We start from the raw sequence: 25,284 nt of genomic DNA on the forward strand, positions 1-25,284 counted from the left end.
GATATGTGAAGGAACCAAGGGATTCTTAAGTCCTTACTGTGATTGCAGTAAAAAGAATGAAAACGTAGAAATCAATGAGAAAAATCAGCACTTAGTCCATACTTCAACCAATAAGAGCAGTCTTTAAACCGAGAGAAAAATAGGTGATGACTTCATGGTCGCCAGAGTAACCAATGGCACTTAATGTTTATAATAAATCTAAAGTAGAAAGTGGTATCTGAGCTGATCCCCCCTCACCCTGCGCATCCCCCCCCACCCCCCCCCCCCCCCCCCCCGCGGCCCCCTCCAACCCCTCTTCCCTTCACACTGACAACCTCTTTAACCACTTGGGCAAGAGCTCACTTACATGCTCACTCACATGAAGCGGGTGTGAAATGTTAAAAGAAGGAAAGGTAAAGATGTCACCTCAAGCCATTCTTGAGTTGTGAGTTTGTCCGGACACAGCATGTCTCTGATTTCATCATCTAATATCTTCGTCCCATATACAAGGCAAGTTGATAAGTTTCTCATCCAGGACCATCATGGCTAGTAAATAGAGCATGATATTAAGCTTTTTTATTTAACATTGTTACCTCGGCAGCAGTGCCTGGCAAAGAGCCAAGCCCTGCTTCTCCCAGCTTAAGGAGAAAATCCCCAACACTGCAGTACAGGTAAAAGAGCATGTCAGTCTAATGAGCACCACTTGTCACCAGTAGATACAGCTCTGAAAATGTTATGGAAAATAAATTTAAATAGCCCAGGTCTTCAACTGATTGGGAACTTTAAATCATAATGAGCAAGTACATTAATTGCATTGCATACAGCATGCAGACTACAAGTTATGGAATATACACATTGCCTCCCGTCCAACTCCCAACTGGAAGACAAGTAAGCGCTCATTGCCACTAAGGGAAAGGCCAAGGAAAGCAAGAAGAAGATGGCAGCCAAACTTCAAGGCCATATTAATGCTGTTGAAGCAACCTCTGTTAGCCAACGGGTGTGTAGCCCAGCGGTGAGGAAACGAGGCTCTGATGGGTGTTCATGAGTTCAAATCCCCACTTAGGCACCCTGTTGATACGTGGCCATGGCCATGGCCACAGCAACAAAAACCTTCTGGCGGGCAGCACCATGCACCTACGGGTGGAGGGGGATCACTACTACAGGTGGATCTAGATTCTACTTAACGAAAAAAAAAAAAGCAACCTCTATTAAGCCCTCACTCAGCAATGAGTCAACACCTTTGGGCAGCCTTGTAAGGTTACTGTGGCAATCTCAGCCAAGAGGCTACAAGCTTTGGTGCCGCCTCTTCAGAAGACCCTCAACAAAACCCTCTTTACGTGGCACAATGCACAAGCAGCCACTGAAGAAGAAGACAACAAGAAAAGGCACCAGCCTTGCAGCACACTCACTAGGCCCCACACTACCCAAATTTGATTAAAATTAGGGCGGCAACATAACTCAATGGCCAAGCCTCTACCTCAACAACACCTCCACCACCAAGTCCCCCCTACCCCCCCCCCCCCCCCCCCCCCCCCTTCAACACACACACAATGAAGAGAAAATGTACACCGCGTTCATAAGAAATCTGTTCCCTGTGAAGGCACACCAACTGGCATATCCTCCCAAACCTCTAGTGAAGACACCAACTGGCACATCCTCCTGTGGTGCCTCCCTGACATCAAACTCAAGATACTCCACCCAACACAACCACAGATGAGAAGAGTCCTCTTGTAAAGGCTGCAAAACCAAAGCAATCACTCCTGAAGCAAAAGTCTATCCCCCTACTGCAGACAGGAACTGTAAAGTATCTCCCTCAGAGACATGATTGGTATCCCCCTCAGAGACATGATTGGAATCTTTTTTTCTTTTTCCGGGAAAAAGATCCTTCAATTAGTTAAAGAGAAAACAGCCACAAAGGGCTAAGTACAACCACGAAGGGCTAAATACAAACTCGCCTCATATAAGGGCGGGAAACAAGTGATCATAAGGGGAAGAGATGCTTCTCCTCCGGCTGGCCGCTCTATAAGGAGAAGGCTATCTCATGAAAGGGGAGGGGGGAAACCACCACAAAGGTGGTCTGCAGTGCCAAATGGGGTCACTGCCTCTATCTCTGAGGAAAGGGTCAGGCCTCCAAAGTCTCAAGAAGGCTTCCCGTCGCTTCCGCATGCGGTCAGAACCTCCCTGCAGCTTCCCCCACTGACCGCGGAGGGTGTGAATGATGTCGAGCCATATGCTCCTGATGGTCTCAGCCGGCGGAGTGTGGTAACCTCGATGGCCTCGCTACATCTAGCACGCCAGATGTGCTAGGCTGCTAGGCTGCTGTGCTACTGCAAATCTCCCATCGCTGGCATGAGCTTGGTCGCCAAACACCTGCAGGTGGGGATGTGACTGGTACTATTGAAATACAATGGTGGGAGACCTGAAGGGCATGGCCTCCCCCATCCTCCTTGTAAGTCCTGACCACTCTAGCCTTGGTGGCCCAAGCGACAGTACCCCAAGTGATAATCCGGGTCAATGCCTTGTCCATAGCAAAGATGCGGAGAATCCGTTGCCAAATCTGCTGAGCCTTCGGGCAATCCCGAAGGCAATGTCCCTAAGACTCCTGGGGGTGGCCGCGCATCTCGGGCAAGCTGCTGAGTGACCTCCGATCGCTAGCCAAGTACCCACTGCCAGACTCCTGTGTGCTGTCACAACCAGAGGAAGAGAGTGATCTTCCTCGGCCGAAATCTGTCCCAAATCCTCTTCCAGAAATCTGAAAGGAAGTGCTCTGATAGGCCCTGAGACTGCCAGTGTGCTGCTGCTGCCGGTGTGCCATCTATCTCCGACATGTGGATCCTAGCCAATACAAGCCAGAGAAAAGGCCCAACACGAGGTGATTTACCACATGGTGGCAAGCAGTACCTAGTTCGCCACCACAACTCTACTTGCTAGGGATAGCCTCGCCGAGGTCCAGTATAGAAGCTTCTTCCGAATACTCAAAAGAAGCAAAGCGAGCTGCTTCTCGGGAGAGATATCAATGCCAACCTGGCAGCCGAGGTATCGGACTGGAGCACCCCTCGAGATCCACTGGAAAGCCCCAACTGATCGCCAGGTCGGATGGGTGCTAAGCCTACCCAAAAACCACACAACTTGTGCCAGTTGATCTGGGCTCCTGATGCACGTCGAAAAATCTCTATCGCCTCCGCGAATCTCTGGAGATTCCCAACATCTCCAGCAAGGTAGACTGTTGTGTCATCTACAAACTCTAAGTCCAACTGCTCCTCCTGCATGCAGAGGGGAAGGCACAATCCCTGAAATCCAGTCTCCTGGGCGGAGAGAAAACTACTCATGGCCTCGGCGACAAATAGAAAGAGGTACGGTGCCAAAGGACAACCCTGTCGAACCGAGTAGGAAAGGGGGAATCTGTCACCTCGGGCTCCCTGAATGAGAACCTGGCTGTGAGATGCTGAATAAAGTCCTAAGACTCTGCGAATCCACTCCATGGGGAATCCCATCCAGCTGATAGTGCCCTCTAGAAAGCTCCAATCCACCTTGTCATAAGCTTTCTCAAAGTCAAGGAGCAACACAATGAGGTCCTGCTGTCGCATCCTGGCCGAAGCTTGTCGCCTCCCAAAAGGTAAAGATGTTGTCCAGAATACTCCGATCCTGAACAAAACAAGTCTGAGTGTCATGGATCAAGTCTGGGAGGGAAGGCTGAAGTCGCCTGCTGACGACCTTGGCCAAAATCTTGTAGGCCGTCCCTAGAAGGGTGATGGGTCTCCACTGCCGGATCTCCAATCTATCACCACCCTCCTTGAGAATCAAATGTATCAAGATCTCTGTGAGCCTCTCTGGCATGGCACCTGTGAGCATAATCTCACTCAAGGCAGCGCGAAGGCCACCTTCCATGAGGTCCCAATGGCGAAGAAAGAAAGAAGCAGGGAGCCCATCCACCCCCGCGCATTTGCCCATGGGAAATGCCTTCACCACCTCCACCAACTCCTCCGCAGTGAAAGGGGTCAATAAGAAAGACCGAAGGGAGGGGGGAACCACATCTCTCGTGTGCCTCCAGTGCGCGCATCCATCACCTAAGGAGATAATGGGGCACTAGGGAGAAGAGATCGGAAGAAATCCGTGGCGATGGCTCTCACCTACGGGGGATCGGAAACAATAACTCCATCCTGGCCACGTAGCCTGCGCATACCGTCTCTCCTCCTGTGTAGGCCGGCTATCTCAAAGAAGTCTCCAGTAACTCTGTCATCACTGGCTCGAGCCCAGAATGTGGCCCTGGCATGGTATCTATACTCCACCCTCCTCTCCTCAATGGACCAAATCTCTGCACGGGCGGCAATGATCTGACTCTCAATCCACAGGCTGTCCGAGGAACTCTCGTGAAGGCCGTACGCAATGCAACGGGGCTCAACTGCATGACAAGATTAGACGTCGTTGGTGAGTCGAACTCAACCTACTAGTAGCCGCGTCCCAAAGGATGAATATCTGCGTTGTTTGCTGGCGCACCTAGGAGGCTAACCTGAAGAAAATCTCTGAGTTGGCCACGCATGGGGTGGCTACCGATAATCTTGCATACTAGAGTGGGGACCTCTAGGGATGCGAGAGTCGTAGTAGAGCGAGAAGCTACAGGTCCACTTCAGAAAACTAAAGGCAGGTAACGGTGGCCTTAGTCGGGGGAGACGGAGCGGCTGCCATGGAGTCCCCCTGGAGGCGAAGACCAGAAGAGGCCGAAACTTGCCGAGAAAATGAAGAAATGCCCACAACCTAAGGGCACTACCAGAGGAACAAGGATGGGCTAGAGATGGCAGAGAAGAAAGGAAAGGAAGGGGCGGAGGGCACACAAAGGAATAAATAAATAAATAAATAAATAAATAAAATAAAAAAAAAGAAAAAGAAAAGAAAAGAAAAGAAAAAACGAAAAAACAAAGGGAGGCGGCGAAAGGGCGCAGAAGGAAAAGGGGGCGGGGGACGGGCTGGCGGATAATAGAGAGGGGGGGGGGTGCAGGCAGCCAAGGGCGGAAAAGCAGGGAGGTGAAGTCGGGTAGGGCAGGGGCGGGATACAAGTGCCAAAGGAGGGGGGCGCAGGAGGCGAAGGGCAAGAGAGAGGGCGAAGGGGGGGGGGAGGCGCAGGTGGCGGAGCTAGGGCAGGGGAGTCGCCAGCAGCGACGCACAGGAGAGGGGGGAGTGCAGCTTGCTACAAAGTCAACGATCTTTGTTATTCTTCAAAAGCTTTTCAATTGGCTGCACTTTCTCTCTGCAGCCCTTGAAGATCCCTAGATTCTGATGCGTGATTGGAATCTTCCTATATCTGGAGTCGGGACATGTGTTTCTTGGAGGACTTGCGTAGTAAACTTGATTAAGCCCACAATTAAAGACATCAAAATTTATGATTTGCACATTCACATAACTAGGTTCAAAGATGGGCTAACCCCCCTGCTACCCCCCCCAAGGTATCTGTATTATCAAAAGGAGTATTGTCCTTGTACAGAATGCGGGTATCCAGGAGAGTCCTCAACCTGCAAACACCAGATTTTCCGAGATACATAAAAAATAGCACGTACACAAAACAAGCGGAGGATTCTGATGGCCACCAACCATGAATCCCTCAAGAACTCTTGTGCTAACAACGGATCTAGGAAGAGACGGTCACTTCTACAACAACGGCATTTTGTATTATGATACTACTTCCACCATGCTCATCATCGGAGGTCGCCATAGTGGGAGTTGTCAAGGTTCTTTCTGACCGCAAACAAACCATCCATTGTGTTTGGGGGAGACATTTCCGGTCGCGTTCCGGAGACTGAAAACCAACCATCATTCCAGAGATAGGAGTCACACCGGAATGGGGAGTGCTTATGACGTCTATAAACCAACAACACAAGCAGAAAAAAAAAATATCTTTTTTTCTTGGCTAAATTTTTTCACCATACTAGGAAGAGAGCATAAAACCTGAGCAAGCAGAACCGAGAAGCTGTGCGGAACGGAAGCAAGAAGCGAACGGGCAGGGACCGAGTCGAGATGGAAGAGCAGGTCTTCAAACTTTCTCCACTATTTTAGCAACCTTACTATTTATTTATCACTCATAAACCTTAATCTATACGGAAGTGTCCCGTTGCAAGCTTATATCCCCTAAAACTAATGCATATGGGTTCCAATGAACGCAGTCTAGCCCACTGCAACTGTGGCAATGTAAAGCACGTTATTGACTTGTTGAAACCAGCTACCACCAGCATGAGATGTGTGCTCCGAAGTCCTTGGCCGCTACAAACATGACCCCAATTGCTAGCAAATATTTCTCTCAGAATGGTAAAGTGATTTATTTTATTTTTTGATTCTAGTGAGGCCCCACCCCCCCCTGCGGTTCCCTCACACCTCGCAGCCCCCCCAGGGGGGCAGAAGACTCCCTCTTTAACAAAACTCCACCTGGCACACACAGCAGGCATACCTTTAACTCCCATTTTCAAAAACCTTCAGAGAATGTTTTCCTAGTGACAATACCCTTAAAGTTTTAGTTTGAGGTCATTCTTGAATGCAGTTCTTAAAAGAACTCAGAATATGAACTGTTAAAAACTAAAAGATCCATAACAGAAACCCATGCACAACCTTACACCTAAAGTTTTGGCACCCTGATATACTTCGAGAGGTGAGAAAGCGTGAACATGGATCTCAGGAGCTGCTGCTTTCACACAACGCAGAATCTCTAAGTAGGTCTCCCCAGTAAACTCTGGATGAATTCCACCCTGCAAAATTTAGCATATTCAGTTATACTCTTACTACTTGAAAAGGAAAAATTAAAAATTAAATCAAGCAAAGAAAACACTCTAATCTGCTTTCAACTCAAGCAACAATATGAAAACACAAAAGATGCCCGAATCCTATTGATACCGTTTCCAAGCAGAACACAAGATGCATGCCATTGTGAAAGCAAGTACACTACACATCTACAGAGCAATGCACATGCATAGAAATGATCAGGGATTTATAAGTAAGATAAATAAGAAACGAGTTTCAAACACTTCAATCCTCAAAAGGTGCCCTTCTACAAGTAAAAATTAAACATTAAGGGGCAGGAATTTAGGTCTCTTTTTAACCTTCTTGGAGGTTAGAAACGTTAGGAGAAAGAAGGTAAAGTAAAAAGCCTTGAAGGGAGGAAAAAGGTTACTATCCCCAAGCCTTGATTCATGCCAGCTGCCCATCCAGACAAGGGTAGGGTTAATAAACTTGGAGGGAGAAGGATTCTATCTCCGAGCCTTGCTTCATGTCAGCTGACCATCTAGATGCCCTTCTGCTTCCAGCCCATCCATCCGTTTCCTCAAAAAAGTTTTAGAGAGAAGAAGCCCTTGCCTCTAGCAGTTTGTAACCTCTTCTGTGTTAGAAGTCTTTGCTCTATCTACCCTCAGTATCTTGTGCTCAGGAGAAGGATCTCTACTTGGCTGACCATATATGGGGGGCCATATATGCTTACTCGTGGCATAAGAACAGCCTAAATTAGGCCCCTTCAGGCCCACAAACCATGGGACATTTTCTCAAACACAACATGCCAGTCAAAGCATCCCAATAGGGGGCAAGTTGGGATTGCCATGTAGCTATTAGAAAACCTGAAGGTATTATCCTACCCTTGAGACCAGCCATGTTGTTGCAGTAGGCTGTTTAGCCCTGTAATTTCCTTTGCTGCTACGTACAAGTGCTCCAAATTACAGAATGATCTCACAAAATGTACAAATTAAGTACAAGTAGAATCCAGATCTTCCAACAAAGAGAGTGTAGAGTTCTACATCAAACAAAAAAAACAAGAGTGGTTTATTTTTTGGAAAGACATTTAAATTGAACCTGCATGCAAACTTCTGTAGCACCCCTGTCCCAAGCTTCAGTAACCCGTCGAGCAATCTCCTCTAAAGACAGCCTGTAAGATCAAAATTATAGCAAAATGCATGTCATCAATATGCATAAATGGCATCAGCTGAAAGGAGGAGGCACAAAGTCCATGGATGTAAGCAGTTTATTCCTATTTAAGACCTACAAATAGCTGGCAAGATGTCATGCAAGCCTACGATATAAATCACACTGAGCGTATCCCTACTATGCAAGGTCTGCATTCACATGTATAGAAGATCTCCCACTTACAAACCATGTATATAGTTCAAGAGAAGGTAATAGAAGAAACAAATCCAAAAACAGTCATTTCACCCTCTTCCCACCTCAGAGAATGGCTTTGAAGACCCTTCTTTTTCACGACGAAAAGAACCTCTATTAAGTATGATAGAAACAATACAAGTGCCAATGCTCAAGGAATTAATACACCATGGATAGCATAAATAAACCACGTAGGTGGCTGAAAACACCATGATAAAGCCAGAGGAAGACTTCAAAAAGAATAAACAGTCTTTCCATTCACTCAGGAAGCTCCTCTATGCAATCACAGATCTGGAGATACCCTGTATCCTCGACCGAATGGCCGTAAGTAAATGTACAAAATCAGTCCATATGCAAGAAATGGTCTGAGAAGGCAAGATCTAAGTTCTGTCAATAGCTTTTGTGCATCTGGCTCTCCAGACGTGCCAAGCTGTGATGCTGGCCACTGTCTTTCAACCAGTATAAATAAGAACATAACATGGCCAGACACAGGAACTACATCCATATAAACAAACGGAATAGAATGACCATGAATTCTAATAGTCAGAGAAGCGTCAGAGCTCTCATAAAAACCTGCTGTCCAGACTAAATCAGTGGACATGTGAATGGCCAACTATAATGAGAAGGGTAAGGTACGCAAATTCATGGAGGGCAGTTAGAATTTTCCCCACATACTTTGCAAAATCAGCATTTGCTGTTATCGATGGGTTGTCACCCCGAAACAGACCCCACTAGCTGGTTGCACATGTTTTGTGCACAAAAGGCTGCCATAGAAGAGCAGCAATCAACATCCAAGAAGGCTTTGGCCTCACCAGAACTCCCACTGAGGGAATAGTTGCCAGTGTCCTCTTCACCAAGTCCTGTGTATCATCAGAGCTCAGCATGTGAAGTTGGTGCCACTGTCTTTTGGTGCAAGAGACTTAATTGCTATGACGCATTATCACTATCTACACTATTTGCCTACCTACACAAAGGAGCCCATCTTGAAGCACGGTACAAGCACGCTTATCACATGTATACAGTTGGATTATTGGGGTCCGGAAAAAACTTCAATAAGGCCAAAGTCCCACTAAGACAAGGGAGGAGACAGAAAGAAAGTAAGTAATATTAACGTCTACAAAAGGTCAAGGGTCTATGAGACCATAAGTGGTACAATGGTACCATAGATATATTGAGCCATGGAAAAAGTAACTGAGAGAATGGGAAAAACGACTATCACTAGTGTATACAATGTGATGTCAGCATGTGACCCTATATGGGAGAAACTAGTCATGATCATCTAATAAGGATACCCTCCTCAGCCAATACGGATCTGATGGCCGAGATTTTGATGGAAGCATGTCATGGCATCGAAGAACCTCCTGGATCAGCATCTGTCTGGTGGAGGTTCGTGATGCTCTAGGTCGGGGACGTTTTGCCCACAAAATTGATCAAGCTCTATCACTGAGGACCCCTCTAGGGCAGAAGACTGGACCGCTAGTAGGGCACAAGGCTCTGATGTGAAGGATGCTCTAGGTCGGGGACGTTTTGCCCACAAAATAGATCACGCTCTATCACTGAGGACCCCTCTAGGGTAGAGGACTGGACCACTAGTGGGGTACTAGGCTCTGATGTGAAGGATGTATGACTGAAGAAATCTATAATGACCCTCTGGCAAGTATCATGTTGGGTCTGCCTCTCGGTATGTTGCCTCAGTAATGCATGATGCATCCCTATGACATCTGAGCTGCAATAAGTGTTGGATATCAATGCTCCACCCTCATATTTTTTTGTCCACGGACCAACTAGCTCATGTGTGTATGACCCCCATTGTGAGGAGTAGCCCTGCTTAAGCAGCCCAGGAACCCAACATCTCTGTATTCACATGGGAAGGTGGCGTAGAAGGCCAGATGGTTTAGAGACGGCTTGGATTAAATTTGGCACATTGCCAAATAGGCTACATGCTACGCTAGACTGTTACCTCATAACGATCCACATGAAGTAGGTACACTTTACTCTTGGACACCATGTCCTGACATTGTGGGGGTCAACCGGGGGCCATGGGAGGTGGGACAATTGCATAGCAATTTCTAGTTTATCTTTATGGACCGAGCCAAACCGTGGATGGTGGCACCGGCAACTATGACCGCAGACCTACGCCGTTATGTTATGGACATCGCACGTATACAGCCCTGTACAGATACACGGACAGTCCCTTCTCCACACACTTCATCACTCATTACTATGAGTTTACTCCCTAGCTTCTACTACCATGCAGCCTCTGTCCGTATGAGTCACTGAAGCTCCCTTCACAAGAGCACACGGGTGTGGGGCTTTGCCATCTATCGTATCACATCAGTAATAGTATTCTTCTCTGTGTTCCGGATCAGCCATCAAAGCTTCCTTCACAAGAGCACACGGGTGTGGGGCCTTGCCATTTATCGTGTCAGCATTCTTCTGTATTTCTGTTACTGTGCAGTTTGAGTTTTAAAGTTTTGTGCTGCGACAGATCCTACTTCTTGTTAGTTTTCTCTTGTATACACCACATGTTGTATTGACTTACATGGCATCAAAGCTCCGGCTCGATACAAAACTCCAATTGTAATCCCTTACGAGAAATGGCATCTTCCACAAGACCCCACCCACCACCATTCGGAGCTGATGGAATGCTTAATGCCAACAACTATCCTCTTTGGAAGTTCAAACTTAAGGCTATTCTTTCCTCCTATAAGCTTTGGGACATCATCATTGGTGTTGATGTTTACCCCCCACCAACAAGCGATGCAGACGGAAACCCTATACCACCCCCCATGCTGACCTTATCCAAGCTTAGAGACGAAGGGACGGAGATGCTCTCTGTGCCATCATCACTGGCATGGAAGAGCATTCTGACCATGGTTCAGCATGTCTCCACAGTTACAAATATAGAAGCATCATGGGACCACATGCAAATGATGCTCCAGGATTTTATGCTTCTTATGAAGTAGCAGGGAGATCAAGTGTGTGAGCAAAAGGCCATGATCTCTGCCTTGGAGAAGTGACTAGCCCTTCTTTCCCCGTCCCCCCCTCTTTCTTCTTGCCACTTCTCACCAAGATCGCTCCCTCGACTAACTCCACCGAGGGGTTAATGCAACAAGCCTGTTCTCCACTTGAATCGGAGATATGGGAGCTTCAGCTTCAGATACGAGCAAGTATTAAGCAGCAGCTCACACCGCCGTGCACGAGGACCAAAAACGCCACGTGGAACACAAGTTTCCTTGCATCTCTCAACACAAGCATGGTAGGCGACTTCCTCAACTCATCTTCAAGAGAAGGTGAATTTTAGTAAGTATACTAGTTAACTCAATCCCACGGCGGCTTTGTATTCTTGGATTCATCAGCTTGAAGCTTATTTTGCTGTGGGTAGAAAGTTAGATATGGATAAAGCAGTGTTAGCTAGTTACTACATCGAGGGACACATTGGGCCTAGGCTGATTCTCAGTTTGGAGTTGCCGCCTATGAATGGGACCAACTTGTCACCGACCTCAAGAAGTGGTTTCTGCCACCTCTTGAGCAGTTTAAGGACTAGAACGTGCAGTCAATCCTTGAGTTTGCCAACAAAGTCACTCATCAAAGTGGAACAACTCAGACATAGTTGCAATAAAACGCATTTCATTCAATTTGAATGAAACGAAACGTTTCGTAAACGTTTCATATGAATGAAACACGTTTCATTCGTGTCCACTTGGGAACTGTACAATTTAAGCATTTTCTAGCCAGATTCTTTAGTTTTAGCTCAAAATATGAAGATCAGTTTGTTACAAAACTTAGGGCATATAATAACCCTAACTGGTGCCCGTTTCACATAACGGTAAGTTGGGCGCCTTATTGGGCGCGGGGAAAAAACCTCACTTAAAGTGAGTAAAAAGTGCCCGGCCGGTCCTAATACATTGGCCACTGCCCATAATAATGTCAGGACATTATTTCTAACACCCCCCTGCGGTGCCAATGTGGGTACAAGGCATGATGTCAATCACCAAAAGGAAGTAAGCCTAAAGCTTTGCGGAAAGCTTCAAACTTTTCTCGAGGTAAAGCTTTGGTGAAAATGTCTGCGACATTGTCATGTGTTGGACAATAGATCATGCTGATCTCCCCTGCATGAAGTCTTTCTCTGACATAATGATAATGTATCTCTATGTGTTTCGTTCGTGCATGAAACACAGGATTCCGTGCTACTGCAATAGCACTCTGACTGTCAGTGAGAATCGGAGTAGGCTCCTCCAATAAAGGATGAAGATCTGCCAAGAGTCTGCGTAGCCAAACACATTCCACTGTCGTTGTGAAAGCTGCCCTGTACTCAGCCTCACAAGACGAGGTAGCTACTGTAGATTGTTTCTTGCTCAACCATGAAATGCATGAGTGTCCCAAAAAGAAACAATTACCACTGGTAGACTGCCTTGTGTCGAAGTCACCAGCCCAATCTGAATCACTGTATGCATGTAAATGCAAGTCACCCCCCCTGGGAAACATCAAGCCATAAGACTTGGTGCCTTGCAAGTAACGAAACACACGCTTTACAGCTTGCCAATGAAGCATCCGTGGGCTGTGCATATATCTGCTCACCTGGGATACTGCATACTGAATATCCGGTCTGGTGTTGCACAAGTAAATCAGGCACCCAACAGCCTGACAATAGAGAATAGCATCAAAAGATTCACTGCCATCATGTACTGTAAGTTTCAGCCCTGGTTCCATAGGAGTGGAAATAGGCTTACAATCTTGAAATTTGAATCTTTCCAACAGTCTCTGTACATACTTCGACTGTAACATAACGATACCCTTCTCACTTTGTATGAACTGTATGCCCAAGTAATAGTGCAACATACCCATATCTGACATCTCAAAAGCAGATTTGAGTTCGGATTTAAAATCTGAAATTTTATCCGCATCAGTACCTGTGAGCAACATATCATCTACATAAAGAATGATTATCAAAATATCCCCCCCATCTTTCTTGATGTAGAGGGTGCTTTCAGTTGGACTGTTGGTGAACCCCTGGCTAGTCAAAAATGCATCAATCTTTGCATACCAGGCACGCGGTGCTTGTTTTAAGCCATACAAAGCTTTTCTCAACTTGCACACCTTGTGCTCTTGACCAGACATAGCAAAACCAAGAGGTTGTATCACATAAACCTCTTCCTCAAGATCACCATTCAAAAAGGCTGTTTTTATGTCCAACTGATGTAGAAACCAGCCATAATGTGCAGCCATAGCAACAACAACACGGATGGTGGTCATCCGAGAAGTGGGGGCAAAAGTTTCTTCATAATCTATGCCCTTTTTCTGAGCATAGCCCTTAGCAACCAGCCTTGCTTTGTACCTGTCAATGGTACCATCTGGTTGGCCTTTAACCTTATAAACCCACTTTGTACCAATTGCCTTCTTGCCAGGAGGCAAATCCACCAAATCCCATGTATGATTCTTAACAATAGAATCCAATTCAGCTTGCATGGCCTGCATCCAATGCTGATTTTCACTTGCATCTTCAAAACTCTCAGGTTCCTCTTCATCCATAATAGAACTCACCCAAGCTGACTCTGAAAAGTGAGAGCTTTCAGCCTCACGTGTACTCCTACGTGTCCTACCTGGTAATGGAGCAGCAAGTCTACTCTCTTGAAGAGTCTGTATAGCCCAACGAGGAATGGTTCTAGCTTCTTGCAAAGCTGTCCTCTCTTGTACAACAATATCCTCTTCTGCTTGCTGTATGTCAGGCTCAGCCTGGGGCTGATTTAAAGCATCAAACACACGAGGTGGTGGCTGCAAATTCTGAAATTCAGCCGGTATATCAGCTGTGGTTCCTATGCCAATGGGTATCAACCCTTCAAATACATCAAAAGACTCCTGAGGTTGCTGAAATTTAAATTCAGCAATGGGTTGTGCTGAATTCTCTGCAAAAACAACATCTCTGCTCACAAAAATCCTGCGTGTGACAGGATTATAGAGACGGTACCCTTTACTTTGACTGCTGTAGCCAACAAATATGCACTTTATGGCTTTATCATCAAGTTTCCCACGAAGCTCCTGTGGTACATGTGCATAAGCCAAGCAACCAAACACACGAAAATAATCAACACTAGGTTTCCGATCAAACCAAGCTTCATAGGGTGTAACAGATCTGAGTGCCTTTGTAGGGCACCTGTTCAACACATGAGTGGCACACATAAGAGCTTCCACCCAAAACTTATGTGGCAATCCCTTTGCTTTCAGCATACACCTGGCCATCTCCATGAGTGACCTATTCTTTCGTTCGGCGACACCATTCTGCTGAGGTGTATATGGTGTAGTACACTGGTGTACTATGCCCTTCTCTAAACAAAAAGCATCAAATACTTTAGATAAGTATTCCCCCCCTCTGTCAGTTCTGAGAGTCTGCACTTTTTGTCCTGTTGCATTTTCAACCATGTTGACATAATGTCGGAAATGCATAAAGACATCAGATTTGTTCTTCAAAGCATACACCCAGGCATATCTGGAAAAGTCATCAATAAAAGTAACAAAATACCAATGACCTCCCAAGGATTGTGTCCTCATTGGACCACATATATCACTGTGAATGAGCTGCAATTTGCGGACAGCTCTAACAACTCTATCCTTTTTGAAAGCCTGACGATGCATCTTTCCCAAAATACATCCCTCACACACATGTCTGGGAGGAGTCTCTAAATTAGGTAGGGCATCTACCATTTTCAGCTTCTGAAGTGCCATGAGACTGCCATAATTTACATGCCCAAACCTGGCATGCCACAACTCTGCATCCTGCATAGCAGATGTAAAGGTAGAAACAACACATGCACTGTGCCTCTCATAAGGATCAAGACGGTACAAACCGCGACATAAGGTCCCTGTAGCAACCAAAGCAAAGTCACTTTCCCTGTCACGGACCATACATTTAGTATCCTCAAAGGAAACAACCAGCCCTCTCTTTGCAAAAGAAGACACTGAGAGAAGATTCTTCTTTATCCCAGGCACATACAATACATCCTGAAGGAGAAATTCTGAGCCATTAATGGCTGTAAGCATAACATCCCCTGTGCCCTGAACTGGACAAGAAGCATTATTTGCACACGTAACCTTTCTGCCACAAGAAGAAGGTACCATCTTGCCAAACAAATCCTTTCTGGACGTGATGTGCCTTGAGGCACCACTGTCAAAGAACCATACATCACCACTTTCACTCACACTGAGTGAATGAACCTCATTTGAGGGATCATAGCTGCAAGTAAAGAAGCACCAATCCTCTTCCACAAGGTTGACTGTGGCATCATCTTTCTTGTTATCCACATCTGAAGAGTCTTCAACTGAATTACCAGACTCTTTCTTCTTTTCCTTGGCTATCCTCTTATAACATTCATGAATATAGTGACCTGGCTTCTTGCAGTAATGGCACTTACCCTTCTTTTTAGGTTTCTGTGCATCATCCTTCTCTTTACTAGATGGCTGTCCTGATTCTGACTTAGGCTTATATGCACCAGATTTTCCTTTGCCCTTGTTCTTGGCAAAGAATGCTTGCTCACCACCTCTTTGCATGACATTTTTTCGAGTCTGCTCTTCCTGCAGCAAAAGTCCAACCAAATCCTGAAAGGATAGAGGGACTGGATTACCCCTCATGGACAAGTGAAGAGATGTATGAAAACCCAAATAAGAGCTCGGTAAAGAGTTAAGTGTAGTGGTGACCATCTCAGCATCAGAAATGATTTCATCAATATTCAAGAGCTGTTCTCTCAAATCCTGAATCTTGGTAAGATGATCCTGCATAGAATCACCCTCATCCATGCACAAGTGTGATAGTTCCCGCTTCAAAAAGGCAACTCTAGCCTCATTGCGAGCCTGATACATGTGCTCCAAAGTATCCCATGCAGCCTGAGATGTCCTGCATGAACGGATATGCGGAATAATGGACCTCTTTACTGAAAGTGCAATCAAAGAGAGTGCCTGAGCATCCCTGGAATCCCACCTAGTTTGTTCCTGTGTAGGTGCCTGAGGAGCTGGTAGTACAACCTGCTGCCTGCCATGTTGTGGAGGGGTAGCTGGGGCCACATGCATAGGCCTTGCCTCAGCTCCACTTACATAATTCCACAAATTCTTTGCAACTAGCAGATTCCTGATCATAAAGCTCCACAGGGAATAGTTGGTTCCATCCAACTTATCTTCCTGGGCTAAAAACCCAAACACATCAGCAGTGTTCTGTGCCATGAGAGCAAACTGTAACCTGCAAAAGAGACTGACTGCACAAGAGTCCACAAATATTGCTCGAGACTGTCTGTTTCACACAGATAGACAGCACAGCAACAAAAGCCCCAAATTTCTGGTGGCTCAAATTTCTCTGATTCCCACAAAAAACCTGTGGGAGCTGTCACAGATTGTGCAGCAACACAAAAACAGCAAAAGCCCCAAATTTCTGACTTGATTTGCTGACAAAATTCACAGTTAAGCTCCAAAATTCAGCAGGTAGACTCACCCGAGTTGCTGCTGCAGATTGCTGAGGTACGAACTGATGCAGAAGACCGTACAGAAGGCTGTACGGACAGCAAACAGCAACCAGCAGGTGCTGTACAGAACTGTACGGACAGAAAACAGCAGATAGGGCTGTACGACTGCTGTACGGCTGCTGTACTATCAGAAAACAGCACCAAAACTGGTCGTACAGACCTGTACGAGCAGAAAAACAGCAACCAGCAGCCACACGTGCTGCACAGATGCTGTACGGCCTGTAGAAAAACGACCAGCACTGCTTTTTGCACCAGATCAGTGCCCGAGACACACAGAAAGCAGTCGCCCAGGTCTGTAGAAGGAGGGCGACCTGTTTTTCAGCACCAGAAGCAGGCGACCAGCACAATAGACCTGTTTCTTCGCGACGAAAGTGCTTCACCAGCAGTAGGGAAGGCGGGAGCAGGAACAATAACCAGCTCTGATACCAATTGTGAGTGAGAGACGGTGTGAAGCACGCGAAGAAAACAGAAGAAAAACGTGTGGAGGCCTGGAGCAAAACGATGGAGCTCAAAATATGAAGATCAGTTTGTTACAAAACTTAGGGCATATAATAACCCTAACTGGTGCCCGTTTCACATAACGGTAAGTTGGGCGCCTTATTGGGCGCGGGGAAAAAACCTCACTTAAAGTGAGTAAAAAGTGCCCGGCCGGTCCTAATACATTGGCCACTGCCCATAATAATGTCAGGACATTATTTCTAACAGTTTTAATGTGTAAATGATGCATGTTTAATATTGTTTTGCAAGCAAGGCAACATATTTTTTACATATTATAAACTTATATACAAATTTTGGGGCCTATAACCCCCCTTTTTTGTATGAAACGTTTTTGAAACGTCTGGAATTTGAAAGAAACGTTTATGAAACGCGTTTCATGAAACGCCTGGCAACTATGAACTCAAACAAGGACAAGAGAAGGCAATTCCTATATGGTTTAGACACGCAAATCCAATGGGATGGGCGTAGTTTGAATCACCAACCAACACTTGCGGAAAGTGCTGAAATGAAGTACAATGGTGGAAAGCCCAAGACTACCCGGTCCACAATGCCCAAGAAAACTACTACATGTGGCAAGGACCAGAAGTAAGCGAGGTCTTCCCCAGGACAGAGCACGAAGGCCTCGGGCTCCAAGAACTCAACCAACATGCCGAAACTTACTCCAAACCAAAAGGCTCAAGCAAGCAAGATTGGTGGTAAGCTCCTCTAGGAAGAGCAAAACCATTATAAAAAGGAAGGGTGATGCTCCTATTCATACAATAAGGCATACTTCTAGGGCGTGCTCTAAGAAACCCCCTACCCAAACCACCCCAACAAGCTCGATAGCGTCACCAGTGAGCCAGGCTCCCACACAAACCCCCAAAGATGCCGCTAGTTCTTTGGTTCCTAATCCCACAGTTGGCGCCATTGTCAGCCAAAAGCTCAATGATAAGTAGGACACCCACAACCCGGAGTATGAGTGCAATGAGTAGGACACCCATGACCTGGATGCTTCTATTGTCATACAATAAAGCATACTTCTAGGGTGTGCTCTAAGAAACCCCTTGCCCAGACCATGCCACCAAGCTCGATAGCGTCAACAGTGAGCCACGAGGCTCCCACACAAACCCCCAAAGATGCCGCTAGTTCTTTGGTTCCTAATCCCACAGTTAGTGCCATTGTCAACCGGAAGCTCAAAGATAAGTAGGACACCCATAACCTGGAGTATGGGTGCAATGAGTAGCTCAAGACCTTTGGCTACATAGGTGGTCACAGAATCGTCACCTTGTTTAAGAGCTGCAATATGGGGGATGTGATTACGAAACGGGCCAATCAATGGGCCCGTTTGCCACTGACTTCAATAGACAAGCAGGTAGGGAGATTTAGCGCAGGTCTGACTATGAGTATCAAATTTCAAGCTCATAGTGCTATCCAAGGCACAGAGTTTGTGCAAGATTTCAATGTTGCTCCTGTTGTAGGTAAAGACACAAACTTAGGGATTCATTGGTTTCACAAGTTTCATCCTGACATTGACTGGGAATGACACACTTTTCAGATTCTCCGGAACGTGTCCAAGGCTCATGTCATCATCGAGTGTGATCCAAGAAAACCTCTCATCAGCTAGCCATGGAGGGAGACACTTCATGTTGGTATGCGCAGATAGCATCCTGGTTTGAGCTCCATGGGTTCAGTTTAGACAGACTTCCACCCTTCGAGTACTCTCTGGAGGCACCCTCTCTCACCTTGACACATTCTGAGATTAGTAGAGTCATCAGACAGGACCTCATTCAGTTGGACACTAGGAGGACATGGCTAGAGCCCTCACAAGAGTTGGGGACGAAGATGGCTTTCTATAGGGACCATCTTCTCCGCACCACTGAGGATGGCTTTATACTTAGACCGAGCTACATGGATACCCATCTGTCTCATGGATTGAGGTGCGCCATTGGGCAGATCCGCACCTCTTCACATCAGTTAGAGATAGAGACAGGCACATTTAGAGGCATACTTCCACGGGACAGGATTTGTCAGATTTGTTGGATAGAGCCAGAGACGGAGGAGCACTACATCTGTCGCTGCACAGCATATTATGAGATTCGAGGGCGCTACCATTGCCTTTTCAGAGAGGGATTTGGACCACTAGCTAGAGTCATGGACTATTGTGATCAGCGATGCTTGGGTTTTTATCTCCTGGAGATCCGCAGGCTCAGAGAGTCCATTATCAGGAGCAGACACCCGACTGGCAGGGAGTCCAAACAGAGACAGATTACTGACTTCTTTAGAGGGACTACCCGGGAGGGGACATAGCCCCGACAGCCCATTAGTGGGCACCCCGTGGGACACTAGTTGAGACAGCTATCCAGTTGGGCAGATCCAGACGCCCGAGGGTTCGCGGATCCTCACATTGGAGACGGTGCCTACACCGGAGGATTCAGAGCATCATTGCAAGGCATCGGGCTCGTCCGACCAGGCATCTCACTATGGCAGATATCTAGGCCATCCAGCAAAGACCCATGCTAGAGCTCCTAGGATGATTACCACTCCAACCATATACTGTTGTACTCACTGTCACTTTTGTACTCCCCCATATTCATGTATTCATGTATCCATGTACTCATGTACCCCATTTTGACTAGTAGCATTAGCTTCCCACTCTCCCTAGTTGCTGCTTCCGGATGCTCCCTACTGATGTATTGTAGGGCTAGATACTTACCTTCAGTTCTTTCTTTTCTTTTCCAGACAGTGTATCAGATGTCACATGGTTGTAACTTTGGTCTCATAGGCCACTTTGGCCTTTTGAAGACGTTAATATAACATTTCATTTCATTTCATTTCATAAGCCAAATGGAAGCTAAACGAGAAACATGGAAAGGCGCACAGTGAGTGGTGATGTATGTTCAAACCACCCAAACAATCACTAGTGCTTCCAAGAAGTACCAAGCCCTACGTGACTGATTCCAAAAGATTTTCCTTCCAGATAATCTCCCTTCCAAGCCTCCCCCATATACACCGGAGGATCACCAAATTGATCTCCAAGCTCTATACCCGCGACTTTCCATATCGCCTAAGCAAGGCTATGGAATCGGAGTTGGACCGCCAACTCCAAGAATTGTTGCAATTAGGGTTCATACATTCCAGTGGGTTGCCTTTTTGCAGCGTCGATCCGTTTTGTCAAGAAAAAGGATGGATCTTGCAGACTTTGTGTGGATTATCATGGTCTCAATAAGGTAACAATTAAGAGCAAGTGCCTAATTCCTCGGATTGATTATATCCTCAAGCGGTTGAATGGAGCCACAATATTTTCAAATCTTGACGTAAAAAGTGGATACCATCACGTACGGATTGTCGAGGGACATCCCAAAGATAGCCTTCCACACTAAGCGGACCCACTATACGGGTTTGTGGGCATGCCCTTCGGTCTGACGAACTCCATCATGACATTCAACCACATGCTGATGTATGTGTTCAAGGACTTAATCGGAAAGTGTATATTCATTTGCTTGGATGACATACTGGTTTTTTTAGCAGCACTTGAGCAACAAGACATTGGCATCAAAAAAGAGATGAAGTTGCTTGAAAGCAACGAGCTTTATGACAATCAAAAGAAATCGGAGTTTTATTTATTTAAGGGTTATTACCTTGGATATATTTGCCGAGTGCATCCAATTAGATTCTGCCAAAGTGGCAAAAATAAGAAATTAGGAGATTCCAACAACAATGTGCGATGTACAGTCATTTGTGCAAATTTGCCAGGCATATTCCACCCACATCGACAAGTTCTCCGACCTCTCGACAACTCTCACAGATCTGCGCAAGGGTGTTAAGACCCATAGGCAGTGCATCCACATAACTCCACGTGGACTGCAATATTTCAAGGACCTCAAGGTTGCTTTAGCAAAGGCTCCTTGTTTAGCACTTGCCTCCTGGGATGATCCATTCTAAGTAATCCTTGATGCAAGTAACATCACCATTCGAGCTGTGTTAGAGCAAAATGGTCATCCAATTGCTAACGTGTCGCATAAACTTTTACTGAGAAGAATTACTCGTCTATGATCGAGAACCCCTTGCCATGATACAGGCCCTCGAACATTGGAAACATTTCCTAGATGGGCATGACTATGAGGTTTGCACATATCATCAAGCATTGTGCAAGAGAAGATCAACGAGGTGTCCATGAAGTTACCTTCCAATTGGACCATGCATGATGTGTTTCATGTCACTTGGTTGAAGCATAATACCAGACCTCCTCCCATCCAAGATGAACTGGAACCTTATATCATTGACAAAGCCGAACTGATGGTTCCATAACAAATTTGCACCGCTGCAAGCATGGCTCACGAAGATGAACCAGAACCTCCTCCCATCCAAGATGAACCCAACTGAACCAATCCGTCGTGTAACACGAAATGGTCCACAGTACCTAGGGGATCATTAAGGAGATCGACCTATCTGCAAAGTCTCGAAATCTTTCGGAACTCGCAAATACACCATCGTTCCTTCAAAGAACTCTCTCGATGAACGATGTCTATTAGAATAAAACCTGTCTCGGTCTTGAGCACTTCTAATAGATTCCTTTGCAACTTGTAACATTTCCTGCATATCTTGTAAACAATTACGTGCTGCATCATGCTGAAGTCCTGAGAATCCAACTGTAACAGGTGATCTAGGTTGAAAACCATACATAAGCATGAAAGGACTAAACCCTGTACTCGTATGCTTAGTACTGTTATATGCAAATTCTAACATAGGAAGATAATCCTCCCATGAACTTTGTCTTTTGGATACATATGCTCGAAGCATATCCTCCAAAATCTGATTCACTCTTTCAGTCTGGCCATCAGATTGAGGATGATCTGAGGAACTCAAATTCAAAGTTGTTTCCAACTTCTCAAAAACAAGTTTCCAAAAATCACTCGTAAACTTAGAGTCCCTATCACTAACTATGTCCTGCGGTAACCCGTACAGTCTAAACAATTGCTCGATAAACTGCCGTGCTAATTGCGTAACTGTAATAGTCTTTCGAGTCGGTAAAAATCTAGCCATTTTTGTCAAGCGATCTACCACAACCCAAATAGAATCATGGCCTTGATGTGTTCTTGGCAATCCGGTAATAAAATCCATGGAAATACTTTCCCATTTATTACCTGGGATTTGCAAAGGATGCAACAACCATGCCTGTCTAAAGCGTTCAACTTTATTTGCCTGACAAATTTGACACTTGAGAACATAATCTTCTACATACCCTTTCATCTTTGGCCAATAAAAAGTGTGTTCACAAATGATAGTGTCATGTGTACCCCAGGGTGTCCAGCAGAAGGGGCGTCGTGACACTCCTTAAGAATCTTGGACCTAATGTTCGGGATCTGTGGTACACAAATTTTGTCATTACGGAATAGTAAACCATTCCGAATCATCCACTGGCCTCCTGCAGCTTGAATGGTAGACTGCTCAGTCATTGAGTCTTGGTCAATCAATGAGCTCCCGTCCTGGATCTTCTGCCAAGATGGACCAAAATAACTATCAGTCCTGCAAAGCCCTCTCAATGACTGAAATAAGTCAGTAGAAATCTCGGTGAACGACAAAGAATTCACCTCTCTAATTCGACTAAGCGCATCTGCAACACTATTCATGGACCCTTTCCGATAACGGATCTCAAAATCAAAATCTTGCATTAACTCCGCCCAACGAGCTTTCCTGCCTCTCAAATCATCCGCATCACACACATACTTGATTGACTGATGATCAGTCAATACCACAAACTTGGAGCCATATAAATAATGTCTCCAAACCTTGAGAGCATGAATCACAGCATAAAGCTCCTTCTCAAGGGTTGGCCAACGAGATTAAGTGTCGTCTAGCTTTTTACTTTCAAAAGCAACCGGTCTACCATCTTGAAATAGAGCAGTTCCGATAGCATAGTCACTGGCATCAATTTCAAGAACATAAGGCCGACTAGGATCAGGTAATGCTAAGATAGGTGCTTCCTTAACTTTATCTTTCAAAAGTCTGAAGGCCATATCCAAATCATTATTCCAAGTGATAGGCTGATTTGACTTACGTCCACGACCTTTCAATAAGTCGGTCATCGATAGTGTGAGCTCAGAGTACTCCCATACAGATTTCCGAAGAAAAACTACAAAACCGAGAAAAGAACGAAGTTGTTTCACTGTTCGCGGTATAGGCCAGTCCCAAACCTTCTCAACTCGGTCATAGTCAATAATCAATCCATCTCTAGTGATCTTGTGTCCCAAGTAAATGATGTCGGTCATAAAGAACTCACATTTACTTAACTTAGCATATAGTCGATTCTGTCTTAAAATAGATAAGACAATCGTGAGGTGTCTGACATGATCCTCAACAGTACGACTATAAATCAAAATATCATCCAGGAACACCACCACAAATTTTCCCAAATGTTCATGAAAAAGATCGTTCATCATTTACTGGAAAGTGGCTGGAGCATTGGTTAACCCAAAAGGAAATACGAGAAACTCTTAATGACCATACCTAGTCCGAAAGCTGGTTCTTTCGACATGCCTTTCATGAATACGTATCTGGTGGTAGCCAGTACGTAAATCTTTCTTCATGAAATATTTCGCTCCTGCTAACCGGTCAATCAGGTCATCTGATCTAGGGAGAGGATAACGGTTCTTAATGGTCAGCTTGTTCAATCTCTTGTAATCTATACACATTCTCCAGGTGTTGTCCTTCTTTCTCCTAAGCAACACAGGTGCACCCCAAGGTGATTTACTTGGACGGATCTAGCCCATCCTCAAATAATCTTCGAGTTATTTAGCCAACTCATCTTCCTCAGCTTGGCTCATCCTGTAAGGTGGAATACTGACAGGATGAGCACCAGGGATCAAGTCAATACGATGATCTACTGCCCGTTCAGGTGGTAAACCCGATGGCAGTTCCTTAGGAAATACTTCTCGAAACGAATCAAGTATCTTCTGTAAGTCTTTGCTTTCAAACACACTTAATTCATTTACATCCATGGAAGGGATGAGAAAAGAAGAAAGTGGAATCAATACACAATGGAAAGCGGTATACAAAGAAGAATCCATTATATTTCCAAAATCAATTGTATTTACAAGAGGTCCCTGAGAGGGATGAATACAATCACTAAAATACTATACTTGGTGTCCTTATGCTGAAAAGAAACAATAATGACTAGACCAATCTATCTGGACTTGAAGAGTCTTAAACCACTCAATCCCTAATAACAAGGCTACATTTTCTAGATGCATGACATAGCATTCCAGAGTATCTTTGTAGTCCTAAATCTGGATGGGAAGCATCTCCACCTTGAGATCCCAAACTTGCCTTCCCGCGGGTAGGCATACCTCATAGGTATGGTCGCTGAGTGTCGTATCAAGACTCAATTTCTGCACAAGTTTGTAGTTAACAAAGTTATGTGAACTGCCAGGGTCTAAAAGAATGTGAATTTTATGGCCATTCACTTCTCCATAAACTCGGAGAAGATCATGCAAGCCAAATACTTTAGAATTGAACAGACAATCAGAACAAGTACTAGGGCGAGAAAGTACAGTAGTTGACGTACCTGTCAAAGACAACTGGTTAGCTGTCTTTGGCTTGGGTCCTGCGTTTGTCTTGGTACCCTTTTGCTTTGGACACTCGTTACGCATGTGTCCTTTTTCTTCGCAGATAAAACAACGTTCTTCCTTCTTGAGCCTTAAAGCCCTAAGGAGTCGTTTCTTCTTCGCTGGAGTCGAACTTGAATTCTTCGAAGGTTGGTCCGAAGACTTTCCTTCTGTCGTGTTAGCCATAGGTGCGGAGAACTTTCTTTTATGCTTGTTCCCCTGCTCGGTGAGACGGGTTTCGACTTGGAAGAGACCATCGTATCATCATAGATACGAGCTGAATGAATGGCCTCGCGCTGTCCCCACCGAGCCACGAGCTGAGCTAACTAGGTTGACGTACCGACCAATCTCCTCCTCGCGACGTCCCATACCGCCACGAAGCTGCCCTCGCAGCCTCGGCTGCATAACGCAGGTGCACGTCTGCACTAGATCCAGGCTCCAAGACCATAGAGCTCTCGCAAGCTCGCGAGACTCTCTATATCTCAATAACTAACCTTGGCCACCCTTTTATAGGCTCTTGGCCGGTCATTGGGCGTCCACACTTGGGCACCCGCCCGTTCATACTTGGGTGCCCGCCCGTTAGTATATCCCTA

The 25,284-nt window shown here is 45.6% G+C and overlaps 1 protein-coding gene across 1 annotated transcript in view; it reads right to left on the reverse strand.

The window, feature by feature from the left end:
* Positions 1-25,284, reverse strand: part of LOC147608200 (uncharacterized) — a 138,396-nt gene that overhangs the window by 4,935 nt on the left and 108,177 nt on the right. The window contains 4 exon segments of the mRNA XM_086789112.1: positions 406-471; positions 573-639; positions 6,574-6,710; positions 7,801-7,873. Of these exon segments, the coding sequence (XP_086645238.1) occupies positions 406-471; positions 573-639; positions 6,574-6,710; positions 7,801-7,873 (343 nt within the window).

This window comes from Cibotium barometz, chromosome 53 (assembly GCF_041138505.1).
Source record: "Cibotium barometz isolate CiBa-2024 chromosome 53, ASM4113850v1, whole genome shotgun sequence".
NCBI classification, from domain to species: Eukaryota; Viridiplantae; Streptophyta; class Polypodiopsida; order Cyatheales; family Cibotiaceae; genus Cibotium; species Cibotium barometz.